Consider the following 22,474-nt stretch of genomic DNA (forward strand, 5'->3'; position numbering starts at 1 on the left):
ACAGTGGGAGAGAAACTTTGGTTAAGGAAAAAGGCAGACATCTAACACGAACCAATTTAAAGGTAGCATCAACTGAGTCGATGTGATAGAGGTGGAGAAACTGAGAGATTGGGATGCAGTCCTTACTGGGAATAGGGTGTGATAAGCAGTTTAGTTACAGAACACAGAGCCGATAGAAATCCAGATATGCTAATGATGACATAGAACTAACTCCAGCTAGGAACTGCAGCTGGTGGGAGCCATCTCTCTTTTCTACCGCTGACACGCAACACAAGAGGTCAGAGCAGGAATGGATCCTATGGCCCATCAAGCCTGCTCCACCATGCAACATAATCATGGATGCTCTTGAACTTCACCTCTGCTTTCTTACCGTAACGCCATATCCCTTGATCTCTTGAGACATCAAAAATCAGTCTATCCAAGACTTATATAATCTTTAACAATGTAACATCTACAGTCCTCTGAGATAGACAAGTCCAGAGATTCACAAACCAAATTTCTCATCCCAACCCTAAATGATTGTCCCCTATGCTGATATCGCTCTCGTGTTTCAGGTACCCCAGCCAAGGAAAACAATTTCTCCGTTCTACCCTATTAAGACTCTCCAGAATAATATATGTTTCAATGAGATCACTTCTCATTTCTCCAAATCCAAGAGACTATATTCCTCTCATCCCAGAAACCAATCAAGTGGACATTCACTTTATTGTCTCCAATGCAACTGTATTCTTCCTTAAGTATGGAGTCCAACACTGAACACAGTATTTCACATGTGGTCCTGTACAAATGAAAGTCCTGTACAACTGACTTTTTAATTGATGTACTCCAATTTCTATGCAATCAAAATCAATAGGCCATTACCTTCCTAATTACTTGCTTCCTATATGCTGATTTTGTGTTCTTTAATTTGTTCATGGGATATGTTTAGGACATCGATTGTTCATCCCTAATGTCCCTTGGGGTGCTGGTAGTGAACTGCCTTCTTGAACTACTGTGGTCCATGTGTTGTAGGAATACCCATAGTGCTGTTAGGGAGCATCAGGATTTTGATCCAGCATCAGTAAAGGAACTGTGATATAATTCCAAGTCAAGGATGATGTATGGATTGGAGCGGAACTTAAAGGTAATGGTGTTTTCATGTATTAGATGTCTTTGTCCTTCTGGGTGGTAGAGGTCAAGGGTAAGGTACTGTCGAAGGAACCTTGAAGCACTGCTGCAGTGCATTTTGTAAATGCAGTGTGTACACTGCTGCCAGAGTGTGTTGGTGGAAGAGGGATTGAATGTTCAATCAGTGGATAGAGTGTCAATCCAGTGGGCTGCTTTGTCCTGGATGATATCAAGCTTCTTGAAAGTCATTGGGCTGCACTCATCCAGGCAAGTGGAGCATTCCATTAGACTTCTGACCTGTGCCTTGCGGATGGTAGAAAGGCTTTGGGGTGTCAGGAGATGAGATACTCGCTGCACAATTCCATTCTCTGATCTATTCTTGTAGCCACAGTATTTACAGTAATGCCATTGAATGTCATGGAGAGATAGTTAGATTCTCCCTTGTTGGAGATGATCATTGCCTGGGCATTCGTGTGGCATGAATGTCACATGTCACTTGTCAACCCAAGCCTAGATATTGCGGAGGTCTTGCTGCATTCGGACATGGGCTGCTTCAGTATTTGGAGAGATGCAAACGTTTCTGAACGTTGTGCAACCATCAGTAATCCCTAATTCTGATCTCATTATGAAGGGGAGGTCATTAATGAAGCAGCTGATGATGGTGGAGCCTAGGACACTCCACTGGCTGCACTGATGTCCCAGAACTGACTGACTTCCAACAACCACACCTACCTCTGTGTCAGGTATGACGCCAATCAGTGGAGAGCTTCCTCCAAATTTCCACTGACTTTAGTTTTTCCAGGGTAGTCACCTTCACTTAGAATTCAGCTCTTTCATTCATGTTTGGACTAAGGCTGTAGTGAAGTCAGAAGCTGAATGCCTGAATGTCAGTGAGCATGTTATTGTAGTTTAAATGCCATTTGATAGCATTGTTGATGACTCCTGCCATCACTTTGCTTAAATTTGAGAGTACATTGATAGGGCAATAATTGGGCTAGAGTTTCTTGCGGATAAGACAATTTTCCACATTGCTGGATAAACACCAGTATTGTATATGTACTGGGAGAGTTTAGCTAAGGAAGTGGCAAGTTTTGTAGTACAGGTCTTTAGTACCATTTTTTTCCAACTGTTACTGCCTCAACAACATTTCTGGAACAATGAACTCACAGAAGCTTCCAACACAGGACTTGTGTACATAATCTCAATTGACTCTTCACTGCATTATTGATTAAATTCAGCATTGCCAGACAATGTATTTTAACAAGTTAGTAAACTCAGGTTGTATCTATCTGTTCAGGTCCTGAAAATAACCATTGCATTATTCAAAGGTCAGCAAATCCTCCTGATCTCCTGCCCAACATCTAATCCTCACCAATATCCCCATATCAAATCAGAATATTTATCTCATTGTTTGTGGAATCTCTTGTAATGTGATTGTTACATTTCCCTTGAGTACAAATTATTGAGTCATTAATTTTAGGAGGCTGCTCTGCTCATTGAGCTTATGTTAGATCTTGGAAACATCAAGTAAATTCATCCCAATACTCTGTTTGCTCTCCATAGCTCTGCAATGTTTTTCTTTTTTGAATAGTTATCCAATCCTTTTTGAAAGTCATGATTAAATCTGCTTTCACCACATTTTCAGATCATTGCTCACTGAGTGAATAAAACTTCCTTCGTCCTCTGGTCCTTCTGCCAATTCCTTAAATCTGTGTCATCTGATTACTAATCTTTCTATCAGTAGAAACAGCTTTTCCTTTTGCTGAATCTTTCCTATTACTGAACATGTCTGATAATTCTTCGCAAAATCTTCTGCATTGCAAAAATAATCCTAATTTATCTAATCTCTCCATAAAACTGAAATCCATCACCCCTGCTATCATAGTAAATCCTCTCTGCAATTTCTCCAAGTCCTTGACATCCTTCCTAAAGTCTGATGCCCAGAAACAGATGCAATTTTCCAGAGAAGAGAATCGAGAAAGGTGCTGCATATCTTTATGATTTTGTACGTGATTATTGTCATTATTTTGCTTCCCGCACTGAGTGGTGTGCAAGATACTTTCATCTGATTCCATTGCAAGATTTACCTAGAACAGGTGACTAGTCAGAGACTTATAATCTGAGGGGTGCGATTCTGCACTAAGTATGGCTGATCAGGTGTCTCTCCCACTCTTACAACCTGTCGGCAGCATATTGTTGTAAGGATTTGCAGGTTGATACTCAACCTGCTGGCCACATTATGAACGTACCTTCCCTTGCCATTAAGTCCTAGGATGGGACTCGAACCTGGACCTTCTGGCTCAGAGACAGGGATGTTACCTACTGTGACATAAGACCTACATAATTGATTACACTTCATGTAAATCATTTCACATCTTAGGACACTCAATGGTTATAATTCATATGGTCTTTCTTTATTACTTATGTTTGCAATTTGTATTTATAACTTAAGTATACCAGTTTATGTTTATTAAAACTGCTCTGCAACAATAAAATGTTTTTGGAACTCTGATCAATGATTTCTACATGATCTTGGACAACAGACTTTTATAGAATCCTTCCTCCACATTAGAAACAAAAGTGGAAACTTGCAACTCAAATCGAACTCACTCCCAAATCTACATGGTTGCTCAGATAGTGTTCTTAAAGGGTAGGGCGACCTATTGAAATAAAATTTGTATTTGCTTCTGGGGAGAAGAACACCTAAACCCTCCCTCAAAATTCTTGGTAATGATCAATTGCAGTCATTAAAGGAGGATGCAGTAAATATTTTCCATTTAAAATCATGTGCATCTCTGAATCGAACTTCAAAATATATAACATTTCTCAGTATTAATAAATGCAGGGATTTTTTTCAACTGCTTTTCATTAAATGACAACAAAATGTTAATTTAGCGACCAATGCTTCACAGTGCCACTGAAAAATATCATGGGTAGGATCTGTGGGTGTGGTGGTGGGGGAGGATGGAGATCTTTTGAACAAAATATTTAACTTGTTGAACTGAAAACTTGGCTTATAAACTTCAAGTTTTAAAAATATATATTAATAAATTGTATAATTAGATTTATTGACAGAATCAACAAATGTGTGCAGTGCGTTACTATGTACACTGGCATATCATTTGAATGGATAGCAAATATCTCTGTATGCATATATTACACCAATATACATACATACACACTCAAATACATTGATATTCTATATAATGCTTTAATGCACATACATTATATTGTCAAATCGTATCAGCAACCTTGTTCGATTATGCTAACCTAATAATGTGATCCACATTCAATGTTTACAAATAAAAATCGGCAGAAAGAAGTTGATCATTTCTAATATTGCCTTATGATCACGCTGCAATGGATTCACCAGAAGCAGCATAAGCCATGTCATGTTCAGAAAAATCCTTAATCATTTTTAACTGGTTAAGATACTTACCTTGCTTTCTTTAGTTGGAGACTCCTCTTTAATGCCAGGAATGATTTTAAAAGTTATTGCTCCTTGTGACTGAGCCTAGACAAAATTGTAAAATATTAGTTAATAAGCTACAAGTACAACTTGTCATTGCTTGCAAGAATGTCAAAAGTAACTAATCATACAATGAATTTCAAAAAGATTAAAATTAGCTCTCTCCATTTATGTTTTTATCAGTATCTTTCTATCAATGGTTCTTAAAACTGGATCTATCACTCAGAAGGTCACCATACCCTCCCAGAGGTGCATACATATGAGTGGGATTACCTTGTATCTGATTTGAGGATTTATAATGGATTTTCACCAAATCACCACATTCTCTTAGAAATAGTGAATGTTCTCACAAGGCCTAGAGATTTACAGTTGCATTCAAAGAAAAACCATATTAAAACAAATAGCAGTATGATGCTAAGCAAATAAAGTTAGAAGCTAAGTATAATAAAAAAAACTGCTCAATTAATTGCTTGAGTTTAGCTTTGCATTTAGTTTAAAGGCCTGCCAAACTGATTAATTATATTCTTCATACTTTACTATGAATTCCAATTTTCAGCACAATTAACTGTATCAAGGAAACTGGCTACATATCTCCCCAAAAAAGCTTTTAAACTAACTACTGGGCTTTTTCACAAAACCTGCTTTTAATTCCAATGGTGTTGAAAGGTTTCTAGGAAATAACAGTTGAGGCCTCCTCTCAGATCGAGAGAAGTTTGCTGCAAGGGACAGAAACAATTTGTATGTTAATGTCAAACAGCTTGTGCTATCCACTCAACAATGTCTCCATCACTGAGCTGGTGACTTCTTTATGTCACACAAATGGAATGAGAAGAAAGCTGAAAAAAGTGTGACGAGAATGATAAGTAGAAATAATTGTGGACAGAAATCATGTATAGATTGCACAGTAATCTACCAAGAAATCATGAAAGTGTGAACTGGATGCACCCATGTTTTCAGTCTTCTGTGGCATGCCAATTAAAGCATGACAATATTCATGCGTCTGCTCAGAGAAATTTGGAGCCAAATTAGGCTACAACATGAAAAATGTACCAGCTTCACACAGTAAACATGGAAGCAGGAGTAAACCATTTGGCTTCATGAGTCTGTTCTGCCACTGAATTAGATCAAACAATAGATCTTAACTCAATTTACCTACCTCGGTCCAAATTGTTGTAGCCGTAGCTAACAAAATTCAATCAATCTCAATTCTGAAATTTTCAACTGGTGCAAACTCAGCAATATTTTAGGAAAGGACTTCACTTCACCCTTTGATTGAAGTAATGTTTCTGGTTATCATCCTTAATATAGCCGAGTTCTAATTTAAAGGTTATGCCCTCTTTGGATTTGCTAAAAAGGCATCGTTTTTTTCTCCATTTGTGCTGTCATTTCCTCTCATTACCTTAAACACCCCAATTATCATCCTTAATCTTTCACTTAAGAGGATAAAAGCCTAGTGTATGTACAACCCTCATAATTTAATCCACTTAGATACAGTGTCATTCTAGTGAATGGTACTGCAATTCCTCTTGAGCTATTATGTTCTTCTGGAGGTATAGTGCCAGAACAATATGAAGTGCTCCAGATCACTTTAACCAAAGTCCGTACAACTGCATCAGAACTTTCAGCTCTTTGCATTCCAGCCTTATTGACAATAAAATTATTTTGTTACTTGAATTAGCTTTTTGCACTAGTTGACTAATATTTAGTGAATTCTGGATAATCAGGGAGATGGTGGTGTAATGCCAATGATACAGGGCTAGTAATCTAGAGGTCCAGGCTAATGATCTGGAAACATGGGCTCAAACCCAACAATGGCAGCTAACTTAGTTGGCACGGTAAAAAGCATTGATCAAAACAGAATATTTTTTAAAAGCTAAGAAACTAGCTCAAAGTATCACTTGCCATTCTTTCAATCCCTCCTTCAGAAATTGAACAGCTTGCTCCACAAAACCATTTGAAGCTAGATGAAAGGGTATAGTACACACATAGCATATGCCATTCTTTGGCTGAATTCTTGAAATAATACACTTGTAAACATAGTGCTGTTAGCCGAAACAAACAAATCTGGTAAACCACGAGTTGCAAAAATTTGACACAGCTTTTCAATTGTCACAGAAGCTGTAGTATTACTCACATGTCCTTCCAATCACTTTGAATGCACATCTGCGACAACAAAAAATATGTAATTCATCAAAGTCCCCATCAAGTCTGGACTTCCCAAGGGTGAAGTGGCACTGGTGGTGCCATTTTCTTTTTATCTGATACACCAAACAGGACTTCACCTTGTTCTCCCAATCCAGATCCATATTCAGTTACCAAACATACGACCCAGCTAGACTTAGCAGTCAAGAGGCACCGGGATGAGCCACTTCAATTTCATCCAATGACTTGCAAATGACCAGAGGGGAGAACAATTACTCTTGATTCCCACAGTGTGCATCCATCCTGTACACCTAACTCATCCTTATGATCGCATAAGGTTTCAACTCATCACATTCATAACAACTGGTCATCCTTGCCTCTGAAATTTCTTGACTTAAGATAGGATCTCTCTCCGTCCACTATCTAATTGGTTTAGCTCACTGGAGATTAGGCAAATCTCAAGTAAGAAAATTACCTTGTACACAATATCTTGGATGACAAATTTGGTAAAAAGAGGCAATTCAATATGCCTGCATTTGTGCTGTCTTTCCCTGCTCAGTACACGACATTGTACTGATAAGTTGACAGTGCAAGTGCCAAGTGCTGTATTCTTGATGAGACATGGGAGCATTACATTTCAACTCATTACACTTTGTCTCATCAACAGCTGGTGGTTGGTACATATGGTGAACAAATGACCATGGAGAGAAAGTACCATGGAGCAAACACTGTTGACAGATCTGGCAAGAACTTTCTATAATTGTTTACTAAGCCCAAAAATGCCCTAAGCACGCACACATTTTTGGGCCCCGGAGCTTCCTCAATGGCTCAAATGTTTCCTTCCATAGGATATGAGCCTTGTGAAGTGATTCTGTGGTCTAGATACTCTACACTTCGTCTGCAAACCGCATTTGCTCCTCTTCAGTTGCAGTACTGCCTCTGAAAGCTTTTTCAAAATTTGATCCAAATTGCTGAGGTTCTTCTCATAGTCTTTCCTGTAACTGAGGTGTCAGCCAGGTAGACTGCAACCTGCAGAATCCCTTGCAACATGTTGTCCCTTGTTCTTTGAAAGATCACCAGACTGGAGAATAAGCCAAAAACCAAATGATTATATTTGATCAACCCTTCACGCATGTTGATGGTTACAAACCACTCCAAATCTTCCTTAGAGTTTTAAAGTTACAGTTTGTTTTAAACTTCAGTTTTTTTTAACATTTGAAGTTTATTTGTTAGTGTCACAAGTAGGCTTACATTAACAAAGCAATTACGTTACTGTAAAAATCCCCTAGTCGCCAAACTCCGACGCCTGTTCAGGTACACTGAGGGAGAATTTAGTATGGCCAATGCACCTAATCAGCACATCTTTCGGACTGTGGGAGAAAACCGGAGCATCGAGAGGAAACCCACATAGACACGGGGAAAACGTGCAGACTCCACACAGACAGTGACCCAAGCTATGAATTGAACCCAGGTCCCTGCCATTGAGAGGCAGCAATGCTAACCACTGTGCCACCATGCGGCCATTCGGTCACTTGCTCCCTCTAGCAAGGATTGTTGATATGCCTGGCTCATTTCCTGTTTTGAAAATATTTTACCTTTGATTTATTATTCTCACATGTATTAACATAGAGTGAAAAGTATTGTTTCTTGCACACTATACAGACAAAGCATATTGTTCATAGAGAAGGTAACAAGAGAGTGCAGAATGTAGTGTTAATGTCATAGCTGGGGCGTAGAGAAAGATCAACTTAATGCTGGTTAAGTCCATTCAAAAGTCTGACAGCAGCAGAGAAGAAGCTTGAGTTGGTTGGTTCGTGACCTCAGACTTTTGCAGCTTTTTCCCAACCGAAGAAGGTGGAAGAGAGAATGTCCAGGGTGCGTGTGACCCTTAATTATGCTGGCGGCTTTTCTGAGGCAGCAGGAAGTGTAAACCGAGTCAATGGGTGGGAGGTTGGTTTGCGTGATGGAGTGAGCTACATTCACGACCTTTTGTAGTTTCTTGCAGTCTTGGGCAGAGCAGGAGCCATACCAAGCTATGATACAACCACAAAGAATGCTTTCTGTGGTGCATCTGTAAAGTTGGTCAGAGTCATAGCTGACATGCCAAATTTCCTTAGTCTTTTGAGAAACTAGAGGTGTTGGCATGGGGGGAAAAAGGACAGCCTGTTGGTGAACTGGACACCTAAAAACTTGAAGCTCTCGATGCTTTCGAATTCATCCCGTTGATGTAGACAGGGGCATGTTTTCTTCTATGCTTCCTGAAATTGAAGACAATCTCCTTTGTTTTGTTGACATTGAGAGAGGGATTATTGTTGCTGTGCCAGTTCACTAGATTTTCTATTTCATTCCTGTACTCTGACTCGTCATTGTTTGAGATCTGACCCATTATGGTGGTGTTGTCAGCAAACTTGAAAATCAAATTGGAGGGGAATTTGGCCACACGGTCATAAATGTATAACAAGTATAGTAGGCTGAGAACATAGCCTTGTAGGGCACTGGTATTGCAGATGATCGTGAAAGAGGTGTTGTTGCCTACCCTGACTGATTGTGGTCTGTGAGTTAGGAAGTTTAGAATTCAGACGCATCTCCCACAAGAGTTAAAAACAAATCTTCCACCCTAGGTAACAGATAAGCATCAACTTGGAGACCTGGTTAATGGTGAACTTGTAGTCACCACATATGTGCATCAGACCATCATTTTTAAGGATAGGAACAATTGGAGCTGCCCAAAATTGGAATCATTGAGCCTATTCATTTTGAATAAGCTCAATGATTCCAAGCCTTGGCAGCCATTCCACCTCCTTCTCCACTTTCCTTATCTGGCACAGAGCACTGTTCTGGGCTTGAAAACGCGAGTAGTCATCTGAGGATCTACGTACAACTTCATAGTTGTATCATACAGTGTACCCACTTCATCCTTGAACACTTCTGATCTTTCGTAGCAACATCCCTGGTCATCCTCATGTGCTTGACCTCTCCCCAGTTCAACGGAATTTTGCTTAGCCACTCATGGCCTAGCAAACCTGACCTCTTCTTTTTGACTATAAGGAGACGTGCCCTTGCTTCTTGACTATTGCAAGTAACATGGATTTCCAACACCCCATGAAGAGGTATGGGCCCTCCAGTATATGTCCGAAGATTAATCTCTACTGGAGTAAGGACTGGCACTTGATTAGACATCAACTTGTAGGTTTCCTCACTAATTATAGATTTGGAGGTTCTGATGTTCAACTCCAACTTGATCTGTTTACTTTTGACTACAACTGAAGCAAAAGTTTACTCGCCTTGCACCTCACTGATATTGAGCATATTTTAAGCATGCACGTCTGCCTGCTCCAACTTTTCCATGTAGTGCGTAACCGATTAAAGCTTCTTTGAAGTAAAAGTTTCTTGCTCAGCCCTCATCTTGCCCTTTTCATCCTAACATTTCTTCACTAAATGCTCTTTTCTGCATTGCTGACAAACAGCACCCATAAACTTAGAAAGATCGACATTGTGTGATCCTCCACACCTAAAACATTCTACTGCTTTCACCTTCCTGCTTGCAGCTCATTTCTGTACTTGGTGCAGCATTCCTGCCTGGTCATTAACATTTGCCTGCTGAATATTTCTAGCATTGCTGGTAGCCACCGCCATACCGGAAGATATTCCTAGAGCCTCCTTAAAACTCAGTGTCGCTTCCCCCAACAACCAATGCTGAATGTGCTTCTAATTAATGCCGCAGACAAACCCATCTCTGAGCATATCTTCTACAACTGTTCTGAAACCACAATGTTCTGAAAGCTGGCATAATGCTGGAACAAAATTAACTACCAATTGACCTGCTTTTCAAAAAATAGTTATAAAATTTGAATCTTTGAACAATCACTGAGGCCATCAGATTGTGATGATTCTGGGCCACAGCATGGAAATAAGCAAGTTCTTGGATTCAATGGCATGGCCACATTCCTCATCAACTTATAAATCTACACCCCACAACGGTCAGGAGAATCAAGCACAGCTTCATTTCATCTTCTGTTCCATCCACTAAAAATAAATACTGCATCATCTCTACATATTCAGCCCAGTCCTCACATCCCTCATCAAACTCTCTGACTTCCCTGAACATAGTAAAAAGTCTGACAACACCAGGTTTTAGTCCAACCTATTTATTTGATAATATTCTCACTAGCTTTCGAGGGGACAGCCTCTTCGTCAGGTGAAGAGGCTGTCCCCTCGAAAGCTAGTGAGAATATTATCAAATAAATAGGTTGGACTAAAACCTGGTGTTGTCAGACTTCCCTGAACATAACCATGGTGCTGCTAACTTGAAATCCAGTCAAACAAATGCACAACATAAACCAGTTAATCACTACATACAATCTCATGATGCCACGCTGAACATCAAAAACTTAATTTTCTTTTAACTTGCTGTTTTCCCCTTGTAACCAAAAAGATATGGTAACTTGAGACCACAAATAAGGTAGCTGAATATGCTATTTAAAGAATGATCTGTTTTATATAAATAAATAACTAAGTTTAACAATAACAGTAACTTAGCAGAACATTAAGAACATAAGAACATAAGAAATAGGAGCAGGAGTAGGTCATCTAGCCCTTCAAGCCTGCTGATCTGAAGTGGATCAGTTCCACTTTCCCGCTTTCTCCCCATAACCCTTAATTCCCTTGTCTATCAGAAACCTATCTACCCATGACTTAAATATATTCAGCAAGGTAGCCTCCACCACCTCAATGGGCAGAGAATTCCAGAGACTCACCACCCGTTCCAGAGACTCACCACCCATTAATTAGTTATAACTATGAAAATGGGAGCATGTCATACTGGTCTTGCTTGCAGAACACAATGCTCAGAACCCTCAACAGATACCAGTAAAATAATTACTTAGGAAAAAAAGGCTTATAAGAACACTTCTTACTCCAAATTACATGCTGTAACACTTGCCCATCCCTAATTGCCCTTCAACTGAATGGCCCATGATGTCATTTCAATTAATTAAATCTACTAAAAGCTAATCTCAATAATAGTGACCACAAAACTAGCTTCAATTGTCATAAAATCCCATCCAGTTCATGAATGTCCTTTCACGAAGGAAATCTTCAGTCCTTGTTCTGGCCTACTCCAGACATCCAGGAACATGACTGACTCTTAAATACCCTCTGAAGATATTGAGAGATTGAAATATGGGCCAATGATGGAGGCATACCCCCTCAATCCTTTCTTGCCCAAGACACAAAGCAAGGGGATCTGCCTCCCCCAATCACCATCTTTGAGCTGCTCTACTCAGCTGAAAAATTGTGACCAGAAGGACATGGCCATGGAAGGACCTCAACTGGGACAAAGACAGGCAGGCTTTCCGGCCTCACCCATAGGTTTGTGGGCATGTCAGGGGCAGGCAGGAAATTATTCAGCGAATTTTATAAACTCACTGCCTGGAGACCCAGCAGCAGACTACCGTAACATTTTGTCCTTGAAAAACATTAGCGATTATCTAATCTTCAGTCACCACATCCATGTTTAAAGCTCTTTGTAAAATTTCTACTGCAGCATCCCTACTTCTCATCAACTCGGCCACACATTTTGTGTTATAAACCAATTCTAAGAGTGAAGATTATGGACAAATTGTGATCAAACTGTTATAGGTGTCAATAATTAATCATTCCTTTTGATGAAACACAAAGTTATAACTGTCTCTCCAAGGTGATGTGAGAAATTTTCAGAAATTAAGTGATTAGGTAATTGCAGCACAGGAGGCAGCCATTAAGTCCATTGAGTCCATGCCGACTCTCTATTCAGACTCTGGACAATAGTTTGTAAATGCTCTGTAAATTAAGGTGCACAAACCTGACATATTTGACAACTTTGTGCTAGTAAACATAATTAGGCTAGTCAAAAAAAGGAGTGACTCAATAAACTATATATTAGTTAATTCCCTGTTATTTATACCAGTCATTAATTGTGTAAATGAGTGCATTTCTATCATAGTTATATAATTTGCCAATCGTGCAAAGCTAGGAGGTTAGGTGCAAAAAAGTACAGCATTCAGAAAGATCTGGACAGATGGGGTAATAGGACATGAATTTTCATGTGAAGGCAAAGAGTTAACTACATAAAAAACAGACAATTCCTAACAATTAGTTGAGAGGGGTGGGGAGAAAGGAAATACATACCAATATCTGAATAATTTCTTCAGGTCTTTTATCATCAACCACAATTCCGTTAACTTCCTTCAGCTCATCTCCGATATGGATGAGGCCTATTTTAACAAAACATATTTGACCGTGTACATAAATGATGTGGGCCATTCTCAATGACTATATTTTGAAAATGCTTTCACAAAACTGTACAAGTTGGTAAATTGTACCACTTCTGTCGGCAGCCCCCCCACGCATTATTCTTGCCACAACAATTGCACCGGTGGCTTCATCTCTTCTTATTGTTGCTCCCTGTCAATCCAGAACAAAAAAAAAGAATTCTTCACCAGTCTATTTAATAAGCAAAACCAGAGAACCAAGTCTATACACACACATACACACAGAATACAATAATTATGATTGCATTTCACTGAAAAGACGTTGTGGCTTAGACACCACAATTGTCGCGTTTTTATAAAGGCACCATTTACTGAAGAATTAACCTCAATGTAACGTGAAGCCCTTCACTGAGTAAATGTTAAAGGAACTGAATGATGTACATTTCAGTCATCCAAATACTTCTAAACAATGCACTGAATACAGCTTACTTAATTGAAGGCTGGAATTTCAGTTTTTAAAGAGATCTTAATGATTGACATTGAAGTTTATATCATAAAAAAGGAGCATTAAGATTGTACAATACAGAGGTAAGAATCAAAATCAGGGCATTTGCTTTGTACATCGATTACAATTAATCCACTGTCACCATTAAACACATCGTAGAACATCATACATTAAAGCCTGTCTGGATGAAAATGCATTTTGATTGGTTTAACTTAGAAACCAACAGGTGCATATTATTACAGCTCAATGTATTTTGCCAGTTTCTTAAATTCAGCTCAAATAATTTTAGAAATTTTGAGCATTTATTCTGAAACAAATAGAAATTACTGATCTGCAAGTAATACTATCACTTGGATACATAACAAAAATCCAGTCAAAAGCTGCCAGGGCAGCTTGGCATAAAAACAGAAAATGAGACATACACATGAGAGAGATTATCTATGGAGAAACAAAGTTAACAGTTCAGTCAATGTTCTTTCTCTCTCCACCAAAGCAGCCTGACCTGACCTATCTCTGTTTTCATTTCCGAAATCCAGCAACCACACTCTTTTGGTTCAGTACATGTTGGAATTGAATTAAAAGAAACTTGTATTGATTTGCATCCTTAATATGAAGCAGCCATAATCAGACAAAAATTGATATATGGCCCAAGGAGAAGATATTAGAGGGCAACTAAAAGACTGTCAAAAGAGTACTCTTTAAAATAAGGCCTTAAAGGAGGAGGGGTGGAGAGATTTAGGGAAGGGATTTCAGAGCTTACAGCCTAGATTAAAAAACACAATCTCCCAAAAGTGGATTTGGAAAGGCAAAAATGTTAATCGGCAGAACGTGGACTGCAGGGAGAGGACAATAATCAGTCACCATGCATCCATCTGAGTATGCAAATCAAGCTCTGCTACTCATTCCCCCCTGCTATGATTCTGCAGCAGTGTGAATGGGCACTGTAGAAACAACTGCATTCCTCACATTATTGCTCAAATACCATCATATTGATTCTGGAACTGTAATGTAAAGAACCTTGTTCAAACAAATTTTACATTTGTGTGGTCTCAGATTTAAGTTTATACTCCATAAACTTTATCCCAGTTCATCCAGTAATAGGTAGTGTGTGGCATGTTTGAGTCTCTATCACAAGGTGCATGAAGTAGATATGTCATGTGAGATAGATGAAAGATAGAAAGGTATCTGTAAGTTGCTGAAGAGGGCAATGTGCAATGGAAAAGATAATTAACAGGTGAACGTATTGTTTAAGGCTTCTATGCAACTACAAAACAACAGAAAAGAGGATATAATCTAAAGGTATCACTTTACCAGAGGCTCTTTGTTTTTGACAAGTCGAATGATTTTCACTGAATCTTCATCATCGTCAAGATCATCTGGCATAGGGGGCAATACAGGGTCATAATTCTTCATAGCCACTGTGTCATGAACCGACAGTAAAGCCTGCAAATATCCAGTTGATAAACCATCATCCATTACATAAAACACTCTGGTAAAAGTTACAGGCAAGAAAGATGATGTTTGTCATGTGGTGTCAGAAATTCACAACATAAAGCATAGAATAGCAGATGTTAGTTGATACAACAGCTTTTTTTGGTAAGGTAACATTATTGTTGACAAAATACATGTCTAGGTTTTGAAAATCTGAGGTTTGAACATTTTATCCCCATTCCTGTCCTTATCCAAATAGTTATTTCAATCATAATAAAAACAGAAAATGCAGGAAAGACTCAGCGGGTCAGGCAGCATCTGTGGAAAGAGAAACAGAACTGACAGGCAGAATCTTGTGCTGTTCCCTGGAGCAGGAAGTCAGGCCAACAGGACAAGAGTGGAGGGGAGGGTCTTGCATGCTGGGTGTTTGTTTTTATTTGTTCATGGAGTGTAGATTTCACTGGTTGGACCAGCATTTATTCCCATCCCCAAAGGGATTTAAGAGTCAACCACATTACTGTGGTTCTGGAGTCACATGTAGGCCAGACCAGGTAAGGACAGCAGATGTCTTTCCCAAAAGAACATTAGTGAACCAGATGTATTGACACAACAATTGACAATGGTTTCATATTCATAATTAGACTTTTAATTCCCAGATCTTTATCAAATTCAAATTTCACCATTTGCCATGATGGGATTCGAACCCAGACCTTCAGTCTCTGGATTACTAGTCAATTGACAATATCAGTATACTCCCCTTGGAATTCTATAGAACAGGTGGCATGGATAAAACGGAAGGTGGGCACAAAGGCAGTAACTGGTGTAGGCTCAGCAAGGGCAGACAGGACACATGGAGGGTGATGGCCAAATGCACACACATGACACTGCATTCTCTCCCACAACCTCAAGCACCTGTAATGCAAAACAAATCTTTCCCTTGGCTCCAATAACCCATATACAATACCACATGGAAAACGACCACACAGCCTTATTTCAGCAGGGATGCCCTCTTGTCAACCTGCTCCAAATGGGTAATATGTCGCAAGAAAGGGAATAATGTTAGTGAGAGAAAATGAGGAATTACCATTGTGTGGAGAAGCAGCTACTACTGCTGTGAACTTTGTGTTAACAACTAAGCAGCATGTTTTTACAAGTTGCTTTTCTGTTTGAAAGGAAGATAAGGCTTTTAGAGATTTAAACAACAATGAGTCACCAAGGTGGGCCTTGCTAGTGAAAATGGTTTTGAAACACTTGGGCTGAATGGATCAATTTTTGAAGGACAATGGAAGATTCAACCTGACAGGACAGGGAGAAGTGAATCTTGGAGAGCTGGAATTAATTTGGGATTTAATGTTGTATTGCTACCCATCTGCCAGAATGCAAGATAAAGTAAAACCATTTCAGAAGGTATATTTCAGATGCGTTAAACTACCTTTTCTTCAACTGTATGTATTAGTTACCTGTTAAGCAATGTTTAGTCTAGGATGATCATGGTTTGCTTTAGCAAAAGTCCTGAAATAGTGTCCTGTGATTCTTTCCATTGGTTACTGGGAAATCCATCTTTTTAAAAACTGTTTTTGGTCTCTGTGGGAATTGTAAGAATAGGCAGTTGGGATTTTGAAAGTTCAGGTGCAAGAGAAATTGGGAATTTTTTTTTTCTGGAATTGACTCAGAGTGGTGTTGGGTGGGGGAAGGAGGATGTGGGTGGAGGGTGATACAATGAAATGATCAGAGATGGCCTCCTCTGTAATCAACATATAGGAGTAGCAAGGCCATGTGAAATGGCAAGGTCAAAAGGGTGATCATGAATATGAGGGGGGCACAATTCTCTCATCCCACTGCACTGCTTTTGTGGTGCAGTGGGCTGGAAGATTCAAGCAGAGGCCATTTTGTTGGCTCCCCATTGGGCGCCATGGCCTCTGCTCATCTCTGGCAGCCCAATTCCTGGCACCATCAGCTCTGTGCCAGAATTCAGCATGGAACTGCATAATGTACACAGATCCCGAGTTAAATTCTATTTATACAGCATTAGGAGGCCTGTTAGCCTCTCACCACCCCCCCCTCCAGTGCCAGGAGTGGTTCACTCCAGCGGAGTATAGTATAGCTCCCCAGTTGCGGGGAGCTGTGGCCCAACCCCCTGGAGTGAAGGGGGGCAATTGAGGCCCCCCAAAGGGTCAGGCACGTGGGGTGTCCTCAGGCATTGCCACCTTGGTAGTGCCAACCTGGGCCCCTGGCATTGCCACAGGGCAAAGTGCCAATGCCCAGGAGGCACAATGGCATTGCCCATCAGGTATAGGGCAGTGCCAAGGTTGCGGGACCTGATGGGAGGGCAGGGCCTCTGGAGGATGATCAGTGGGGTTGGGGGGATCCTGCTGTCACTCTGCATTTGGGCTGAGTGACAGAAGGAAGGATGCCAGCGATTGGGGCTGCTGATGGAGGAGCATTGAGGCCGGGGTGGGTGGGGAGGGGGACAGAATGGCGATGAGGAGATCATGGGGCTGGCCAGCAATTGAGCTGGCCAGCGATCTGGAGACCAGCAGTGCAGGGCCACTTGTGCAGGCACATGCGCAGTAGCCCACTCAGCATAATGCTGCCAGCCTCTCCAGCGGGAATAGGACCTGCATGCTGAAGTTCAGCATGATTAATTCTAGTGCAGTCTGTGATGCACAGCGCGTGGGCATCTGGGATGACAAGGAGATAGGAAAGATTAGACCGAACAGGCACACTAGATGGGAAGATTGCAGATAAATAGGATGGAGAAGTTGGGTTGTTGTTCTGTAAGAGGCAGGAAAGAGTGTTTCAATGGACTCTTCAGAGAATGCCAAGGGAGATAAAATGATCATCAGTACAGGCCACGAGCGACAGAATTACTGTAACATTTGCTGTAGAATTGAAATCAGTCACTTTTTCTTTCAGAGTTTCAACTACTGTAGGAAGCTGATTAGAGCATTTTGCTGAACTCACCTCTATAGGTACCTTGGAACATACATGCAGTTTTTTCCTATCCAATCAAAGATTGTGTATGCTCAATGGTGACTGTTCACTCCACGATTAAAACTTTGTGAAAACTTCACCATTCATTGGCACTGGACCAGTTTTGAGGGAATGCTGCATTGTTTGCACGGTGAGTGCTGCCTGACTATGAGGAGTGCTTTTGGTGTTGGGTGAAAACAAGAGTTCAAGTGGTAAGTCCATAAGGAGGTAACATAGAACACTACAGCACAAACAGGCCCTTCGGCCCATTAGCTGCGCCGATCACTTCTATACCTACTAAGCCATAGAACTATCTATAACCCCCAATCCCATTAGATCCCATATACTCATCCAGAAGTCTTTTAAAAGACCCCGGCGAGTTCCCCTCCACCACCACCGACGGCAGCCGATTCCATTCACTCACCACCCTCTGAGTGAAAAACTTACCCCTAACATCTCCTCTACACTTGCTTCCCTGCACCTTAAATCTGTGTCCTCTCGTAGCGACCATTTCAGCCCTGGGAAATGGTCTCTGAGAATCCGCCCTATCCATTCCTCTCAACATCTTATAAACCTCTATCAGGTCGCCTCTCAACCTTCATCTCTCCAGGGAGAAGAGTCCCAGCTCCCTCAACCTATCTTCATAAGGCATGCCTCCCAATCCAGGCAACATCCTTGTAAATCTCCTCTGCACCTTTTCAATAGCTTCCACGTCCTTCCGATAGTGAGGCCACCAGAACTGAGCACAGTACTCCAAGTGGGGTCTGACAAGGGTCTTATAAAGTTGCAGCATTACCTCCCGACTCCTAAACTCAATCCCTCAATTAATAAAGGCCAGTACGCCATACGCCTTCTTAACCACATCCTCCACCTGCGAGGCCGATTTAAGAGTCCTATGGACCTGAACCCCAAGATCCCGCTGCTCTTCAACACAGCTAAGACTCCTACCCTTGATATTGTATTCCTTCATCCCATTGGTCCTGCCAAAATGGACCACTACACATTTATCTGCGTTGAAGTCCATCTGCCACTTCTCCGCCCAGTCTTGCATCCTATCTATGTCCCGCTGCAACTTCTGACATCCCTCCAGACCATCCACAACACCACCAACCTTCATATCGTCTGCGAACTTACTAACCCATCCCTCCACTTCCTCATCCAGGTCATTTGTGAAAATGACAAACTGCAAGGGTCCTAGAACAGATCCCTGGGGCACTCCACTGGTGACCGACCTCCATGCAGAAAAAGACCCATTTACAACCACTCTCTGCCTTCTGCAGGTTAGGTGTAAGGATTCGCATTCTAATCAGTAATCTCTAAACTGTCTGTGCTTTATATGCTCTGTCTGAGGCCAGAACTCTCCATTCACCTGACGAAGAGGGAAACCTCGAAAGCTTGTGAGTATTATCAAATAAATTGTTTGGACTAAAACCTGGTGTTGTCAGACTTTTTACTGTGTTTACGCCAGTCCAACGCCGGCATACCCACATCATTCTGCAGGCAAGCCGGTTCTGGATCCACAAGGCCAAAGCCCCCTGGATCCCATGCCCTCTCATCTTCTCAAGAAGTCTTGCATGGGGGAACCTTATCAAACGCCTTGCTGAAGTCCATGTAAACCACGTCTACAGCTCTTCCTTCGTCAATGTGCTCAGTCACACTCTCAAAGAACTCAACTAGGTTCATAAGGCACGATCTGCCCTTGACAAAACCATGTTGACTATTTCTGATCACTCTAAACTTCTCCAAATGCTCATAAATCTTGTCCCTCAGAAGCCTCTCCATCAACTTACCAACTACTGAGGTCAGACTCACTGGTTGGAATTTCCCAGGCTATCCCTGTTCCCTTTCTTGAAAATAGGAACCACATCTGCAATCCTCCAATCCTCCGGAACCTCTCCCGTCTCCATCGACGATGCAAAGATCATCGGCCAGGGGCTCTGCAATCACTTCCCTCACCTCCCACAGTAACCTGGGTACATCCCATCCAGTCCCGGCAACTTGTCTATCTTGATAGGGTTTAAAAGTTCTAACACATCCTCTTCCTTAACATCCACATGCTCAATCTTTTCAGACTGCCGCAAACCTGTAGTACAACCTCCCAGATCACTTTCCACCGTGAATACCGAGGCAAAGTACTCATTAAGCACCTCTGCCATTTCTTCCGGTTCCACACAGACTTTTCCCCCTTCACCTTTTATAGGTCCTATCCCTTCTCTTCTCATTCTTTTACTTTTCACATATTTGTAGAAGGCCTTGGGATTCTCCTTAATCTTACCTGCCAAGGCCTTGTCATGACCCCTTCTGGCTCTCCTAATTTCCTTTTTAAGCTCCTTTCTACAAGCCTTATACTCCTCTAGATCCTTAACATCTCCTAGCTCTCTGAACCTTTTATACACCTTTCCTTTCTTTCTGACCAGGTTCACCACAACCTTCGTGCACCATGGTTCCCACGCCCTACCAAAACCTCCTTGTCTCATCGGAACGTTATCGTGCAGAGCTCCAGTCAAACATTCCTTGAATATCCGCCACCTTCCTTCTGTACTTTTCCCCAAGAATGCCTCCTTCCAGTTTATTCGTCCAATTATCTGCCTGATGTCTTCATATTTCCCCTTACTCCAGACAAACACCTTCCTAGCCTGCCTGATCCCATCTCTTTCCAATGCTATCGGGAAGGAGATAGAATTATGATCTCCATCCCCAAGATGCTCTCCTACCGAGAGATCCGACACCTGTCCTGGTTCATTAGCCAGCACCAGGTCAAGTACAGCCTCTCCTCTCGTAGGCTTATCCACATACTGTGTCAGGAAACCCTCCTGCACACACCTAACAAACTCCTCTCCAACCAAACCCCTTACCCTTGGGATATTCCAGTCAATGTTTGGGAAATTAAAGTCTCCCATCACGACAACTCTGTTATTACTACATCTCTCTAGGATCTGTTTCCCTATCTTCACCTCAACTTCCCTGTCACTACTGGGCGGCCTACAGAAAACACCCAGCAAAGTTATCGACCCTTTGCTGTTCTTAACTTCCACCCACAATGACTCTGTAGGCAATCCCTCCATGGCATCCTCCTTCTCTGCAGCTATGACACTGTCCCTGATCAACAGTGCCACTCCACCACCTCTTTTGCCCCCAACCCCGTCATTCCTGAAGCATCTGAATCCTGGCACCTGAAGTACCCAGTCCTGTCCCTGAGATATCCAAGTCTCTGTAATGGCCACATCACATTCCGAAGCAGCAATCCACGCCCTAAGCTCATCTACCTTATTTACTACACTCCTGTAAGTGGTCATTAAACTTGCCTTCAGTGTTAGCTAAATTAGTTCTTATTTGGGAAGTTGAAAGCTGCACTTTAGTGCATTCCTGCGATTGGAACTAGCTGACTCAGCTCTCAACTGAACTTGGCTGGTTAATTGTACAATTAGTTAAAACCTGTTCCAGGTAATTTTATAAGTTGTGCCTACAATAACAGAAGCCAGTAAGTGTTGCTCTGTCTGCAAGGTGACTGTTGCCTGATTGTGAGGAATGCTTTCGGAATTGGGTGAAAATAGGGAGTTAGGTGAAACAGACAGAAGAGGCCACAAGGGAGAATGCTGATTCGTCAGTAAGTGCTACTCTTGATTCTCTGAAACTGACAGAGTTCGGACTCACAGGAGGGCTGTGATTTGAGTGGCTAATAGGGAGCTGTACTAAATTTGAAAATCCATTTAAATTACTGGTTAGAAATTGCGTTGAGACTGAGGTAATGCAATATATCATTTAAAAAAGTACATCATAAAATTAGAAAACAAAGTAAAAAATAATTAAATAAAATGGAGATGGAGGGTCAGGTGAGATGTTATTCATGCATTATGTGGGAGCTGGTGGATCACGTTATAGTTCCCAGTGAGCATGTTTGTCGTAAGTATTGGTTGCTTGAGGAGCTCTGGCTCAGAGCGGATGAGCTGGATTCTGAACTTTGGATGTTGTGACACATCAGGGAAGAAGAGAAATACCTGGACACTGTGTTCCAGAACGCAGTCGCACCCCTTAGATTAAATACCTTGAATTCGGCCAGTGGTCAGGGACAGGAAGTGCGGCTGCGAGTGAGGCAGATAGAGGGATCCAGAAGGTAGGGTTGCAGGAGCCTCAGTCCCTGAACTTGTTCAACAGGTCTGAGATTCATGCTCCCTGTGTGAACAGGAATGGGTACCACAGGGAGGATGAGCAAACATCCTCCCTGCAGGGAGCCGTTCAAGTAGGGGGAGAAAATAGAGTTGTAGTTGTAATTGGGGATAGTATAGTTAGGGGCACTGACACTGTTCTCTGTGACGAAGATCGAGAATCCTGAAGTTTGTGTTGCCTGCCTGATGCTCGGGTCCCAGATATCTCATCTGGGCTGCAGAAGAACTTGGAGTGGGAGGGCAAAGATCCAGTTGTCATGGTCTGGGTAGGTACCAACAACATAGATAGAACAGGAACGAATGGAGTATGAACAGCCAGGAGCTAAATTAAAAAGCAGAACCAAAAAGATTATAATCCCTGGATTACTACCCGATCCACGAGCAAACTGGCGCAAGGTCAAGAAGATAAAGGAGATAAATGCGTGGCTCA

The 22,474-nt window shown here is 41.5% G+C and overlaps 1 protein-coding gene across 8 annotated transcripts in view; it reads right to left on the bottom strand.

Moving 5' to 3' along the window:
• The window catches only part of mpp7a (MAGUK p55 scaffold protein 7a), a 467,172-nt gene that overhangs the window by 141,085 nt on the left and 303,613 nt on the right, over positions 1-22,474 (bottom strand). For all 8 annotated transcript variants that reach the window (XM_080211719.1, XM_080211709.1, XM_080211666.1 and 5 more), the window contains 4 exons: positions 14,786-14,917; positions 13,081-13,162; positions 12,887-12,972; positions 4,547-4,621 (listed from right to left, as the gene is read on the bottom strand). In XM_080211719.1, coding sequence (XP_080067845.1) covers positions 4,547-4,621; positions 12,887-12,972; positions 13,081-13,162; positions 14,786-14,917 — 375 coding nt within the window. The remainder of the gene's footprint in view (positions 1-4,546; positions 4,622-12,886; positions 12,973-13,080; positions 13,163-14,785; positions 14,918-22,474) is intronic.

This window comes from Carcharhinus amblyrhynchos, chromosome 2 (genome assembly GCF_965287045.1).
Source record: "Carcharhinus amblyrhynchos chromosome 2, sCarAmb.v2.hapA, whole genome shotgun sequence".
Taxonomy (NCBI): Eukaryota; Metazoa; Chordata; class Chondrichthyes; order Carcharhiniformes; family Carcharhinidae; genus Carcharhinus; species Carcharhinus amblyrhynchos.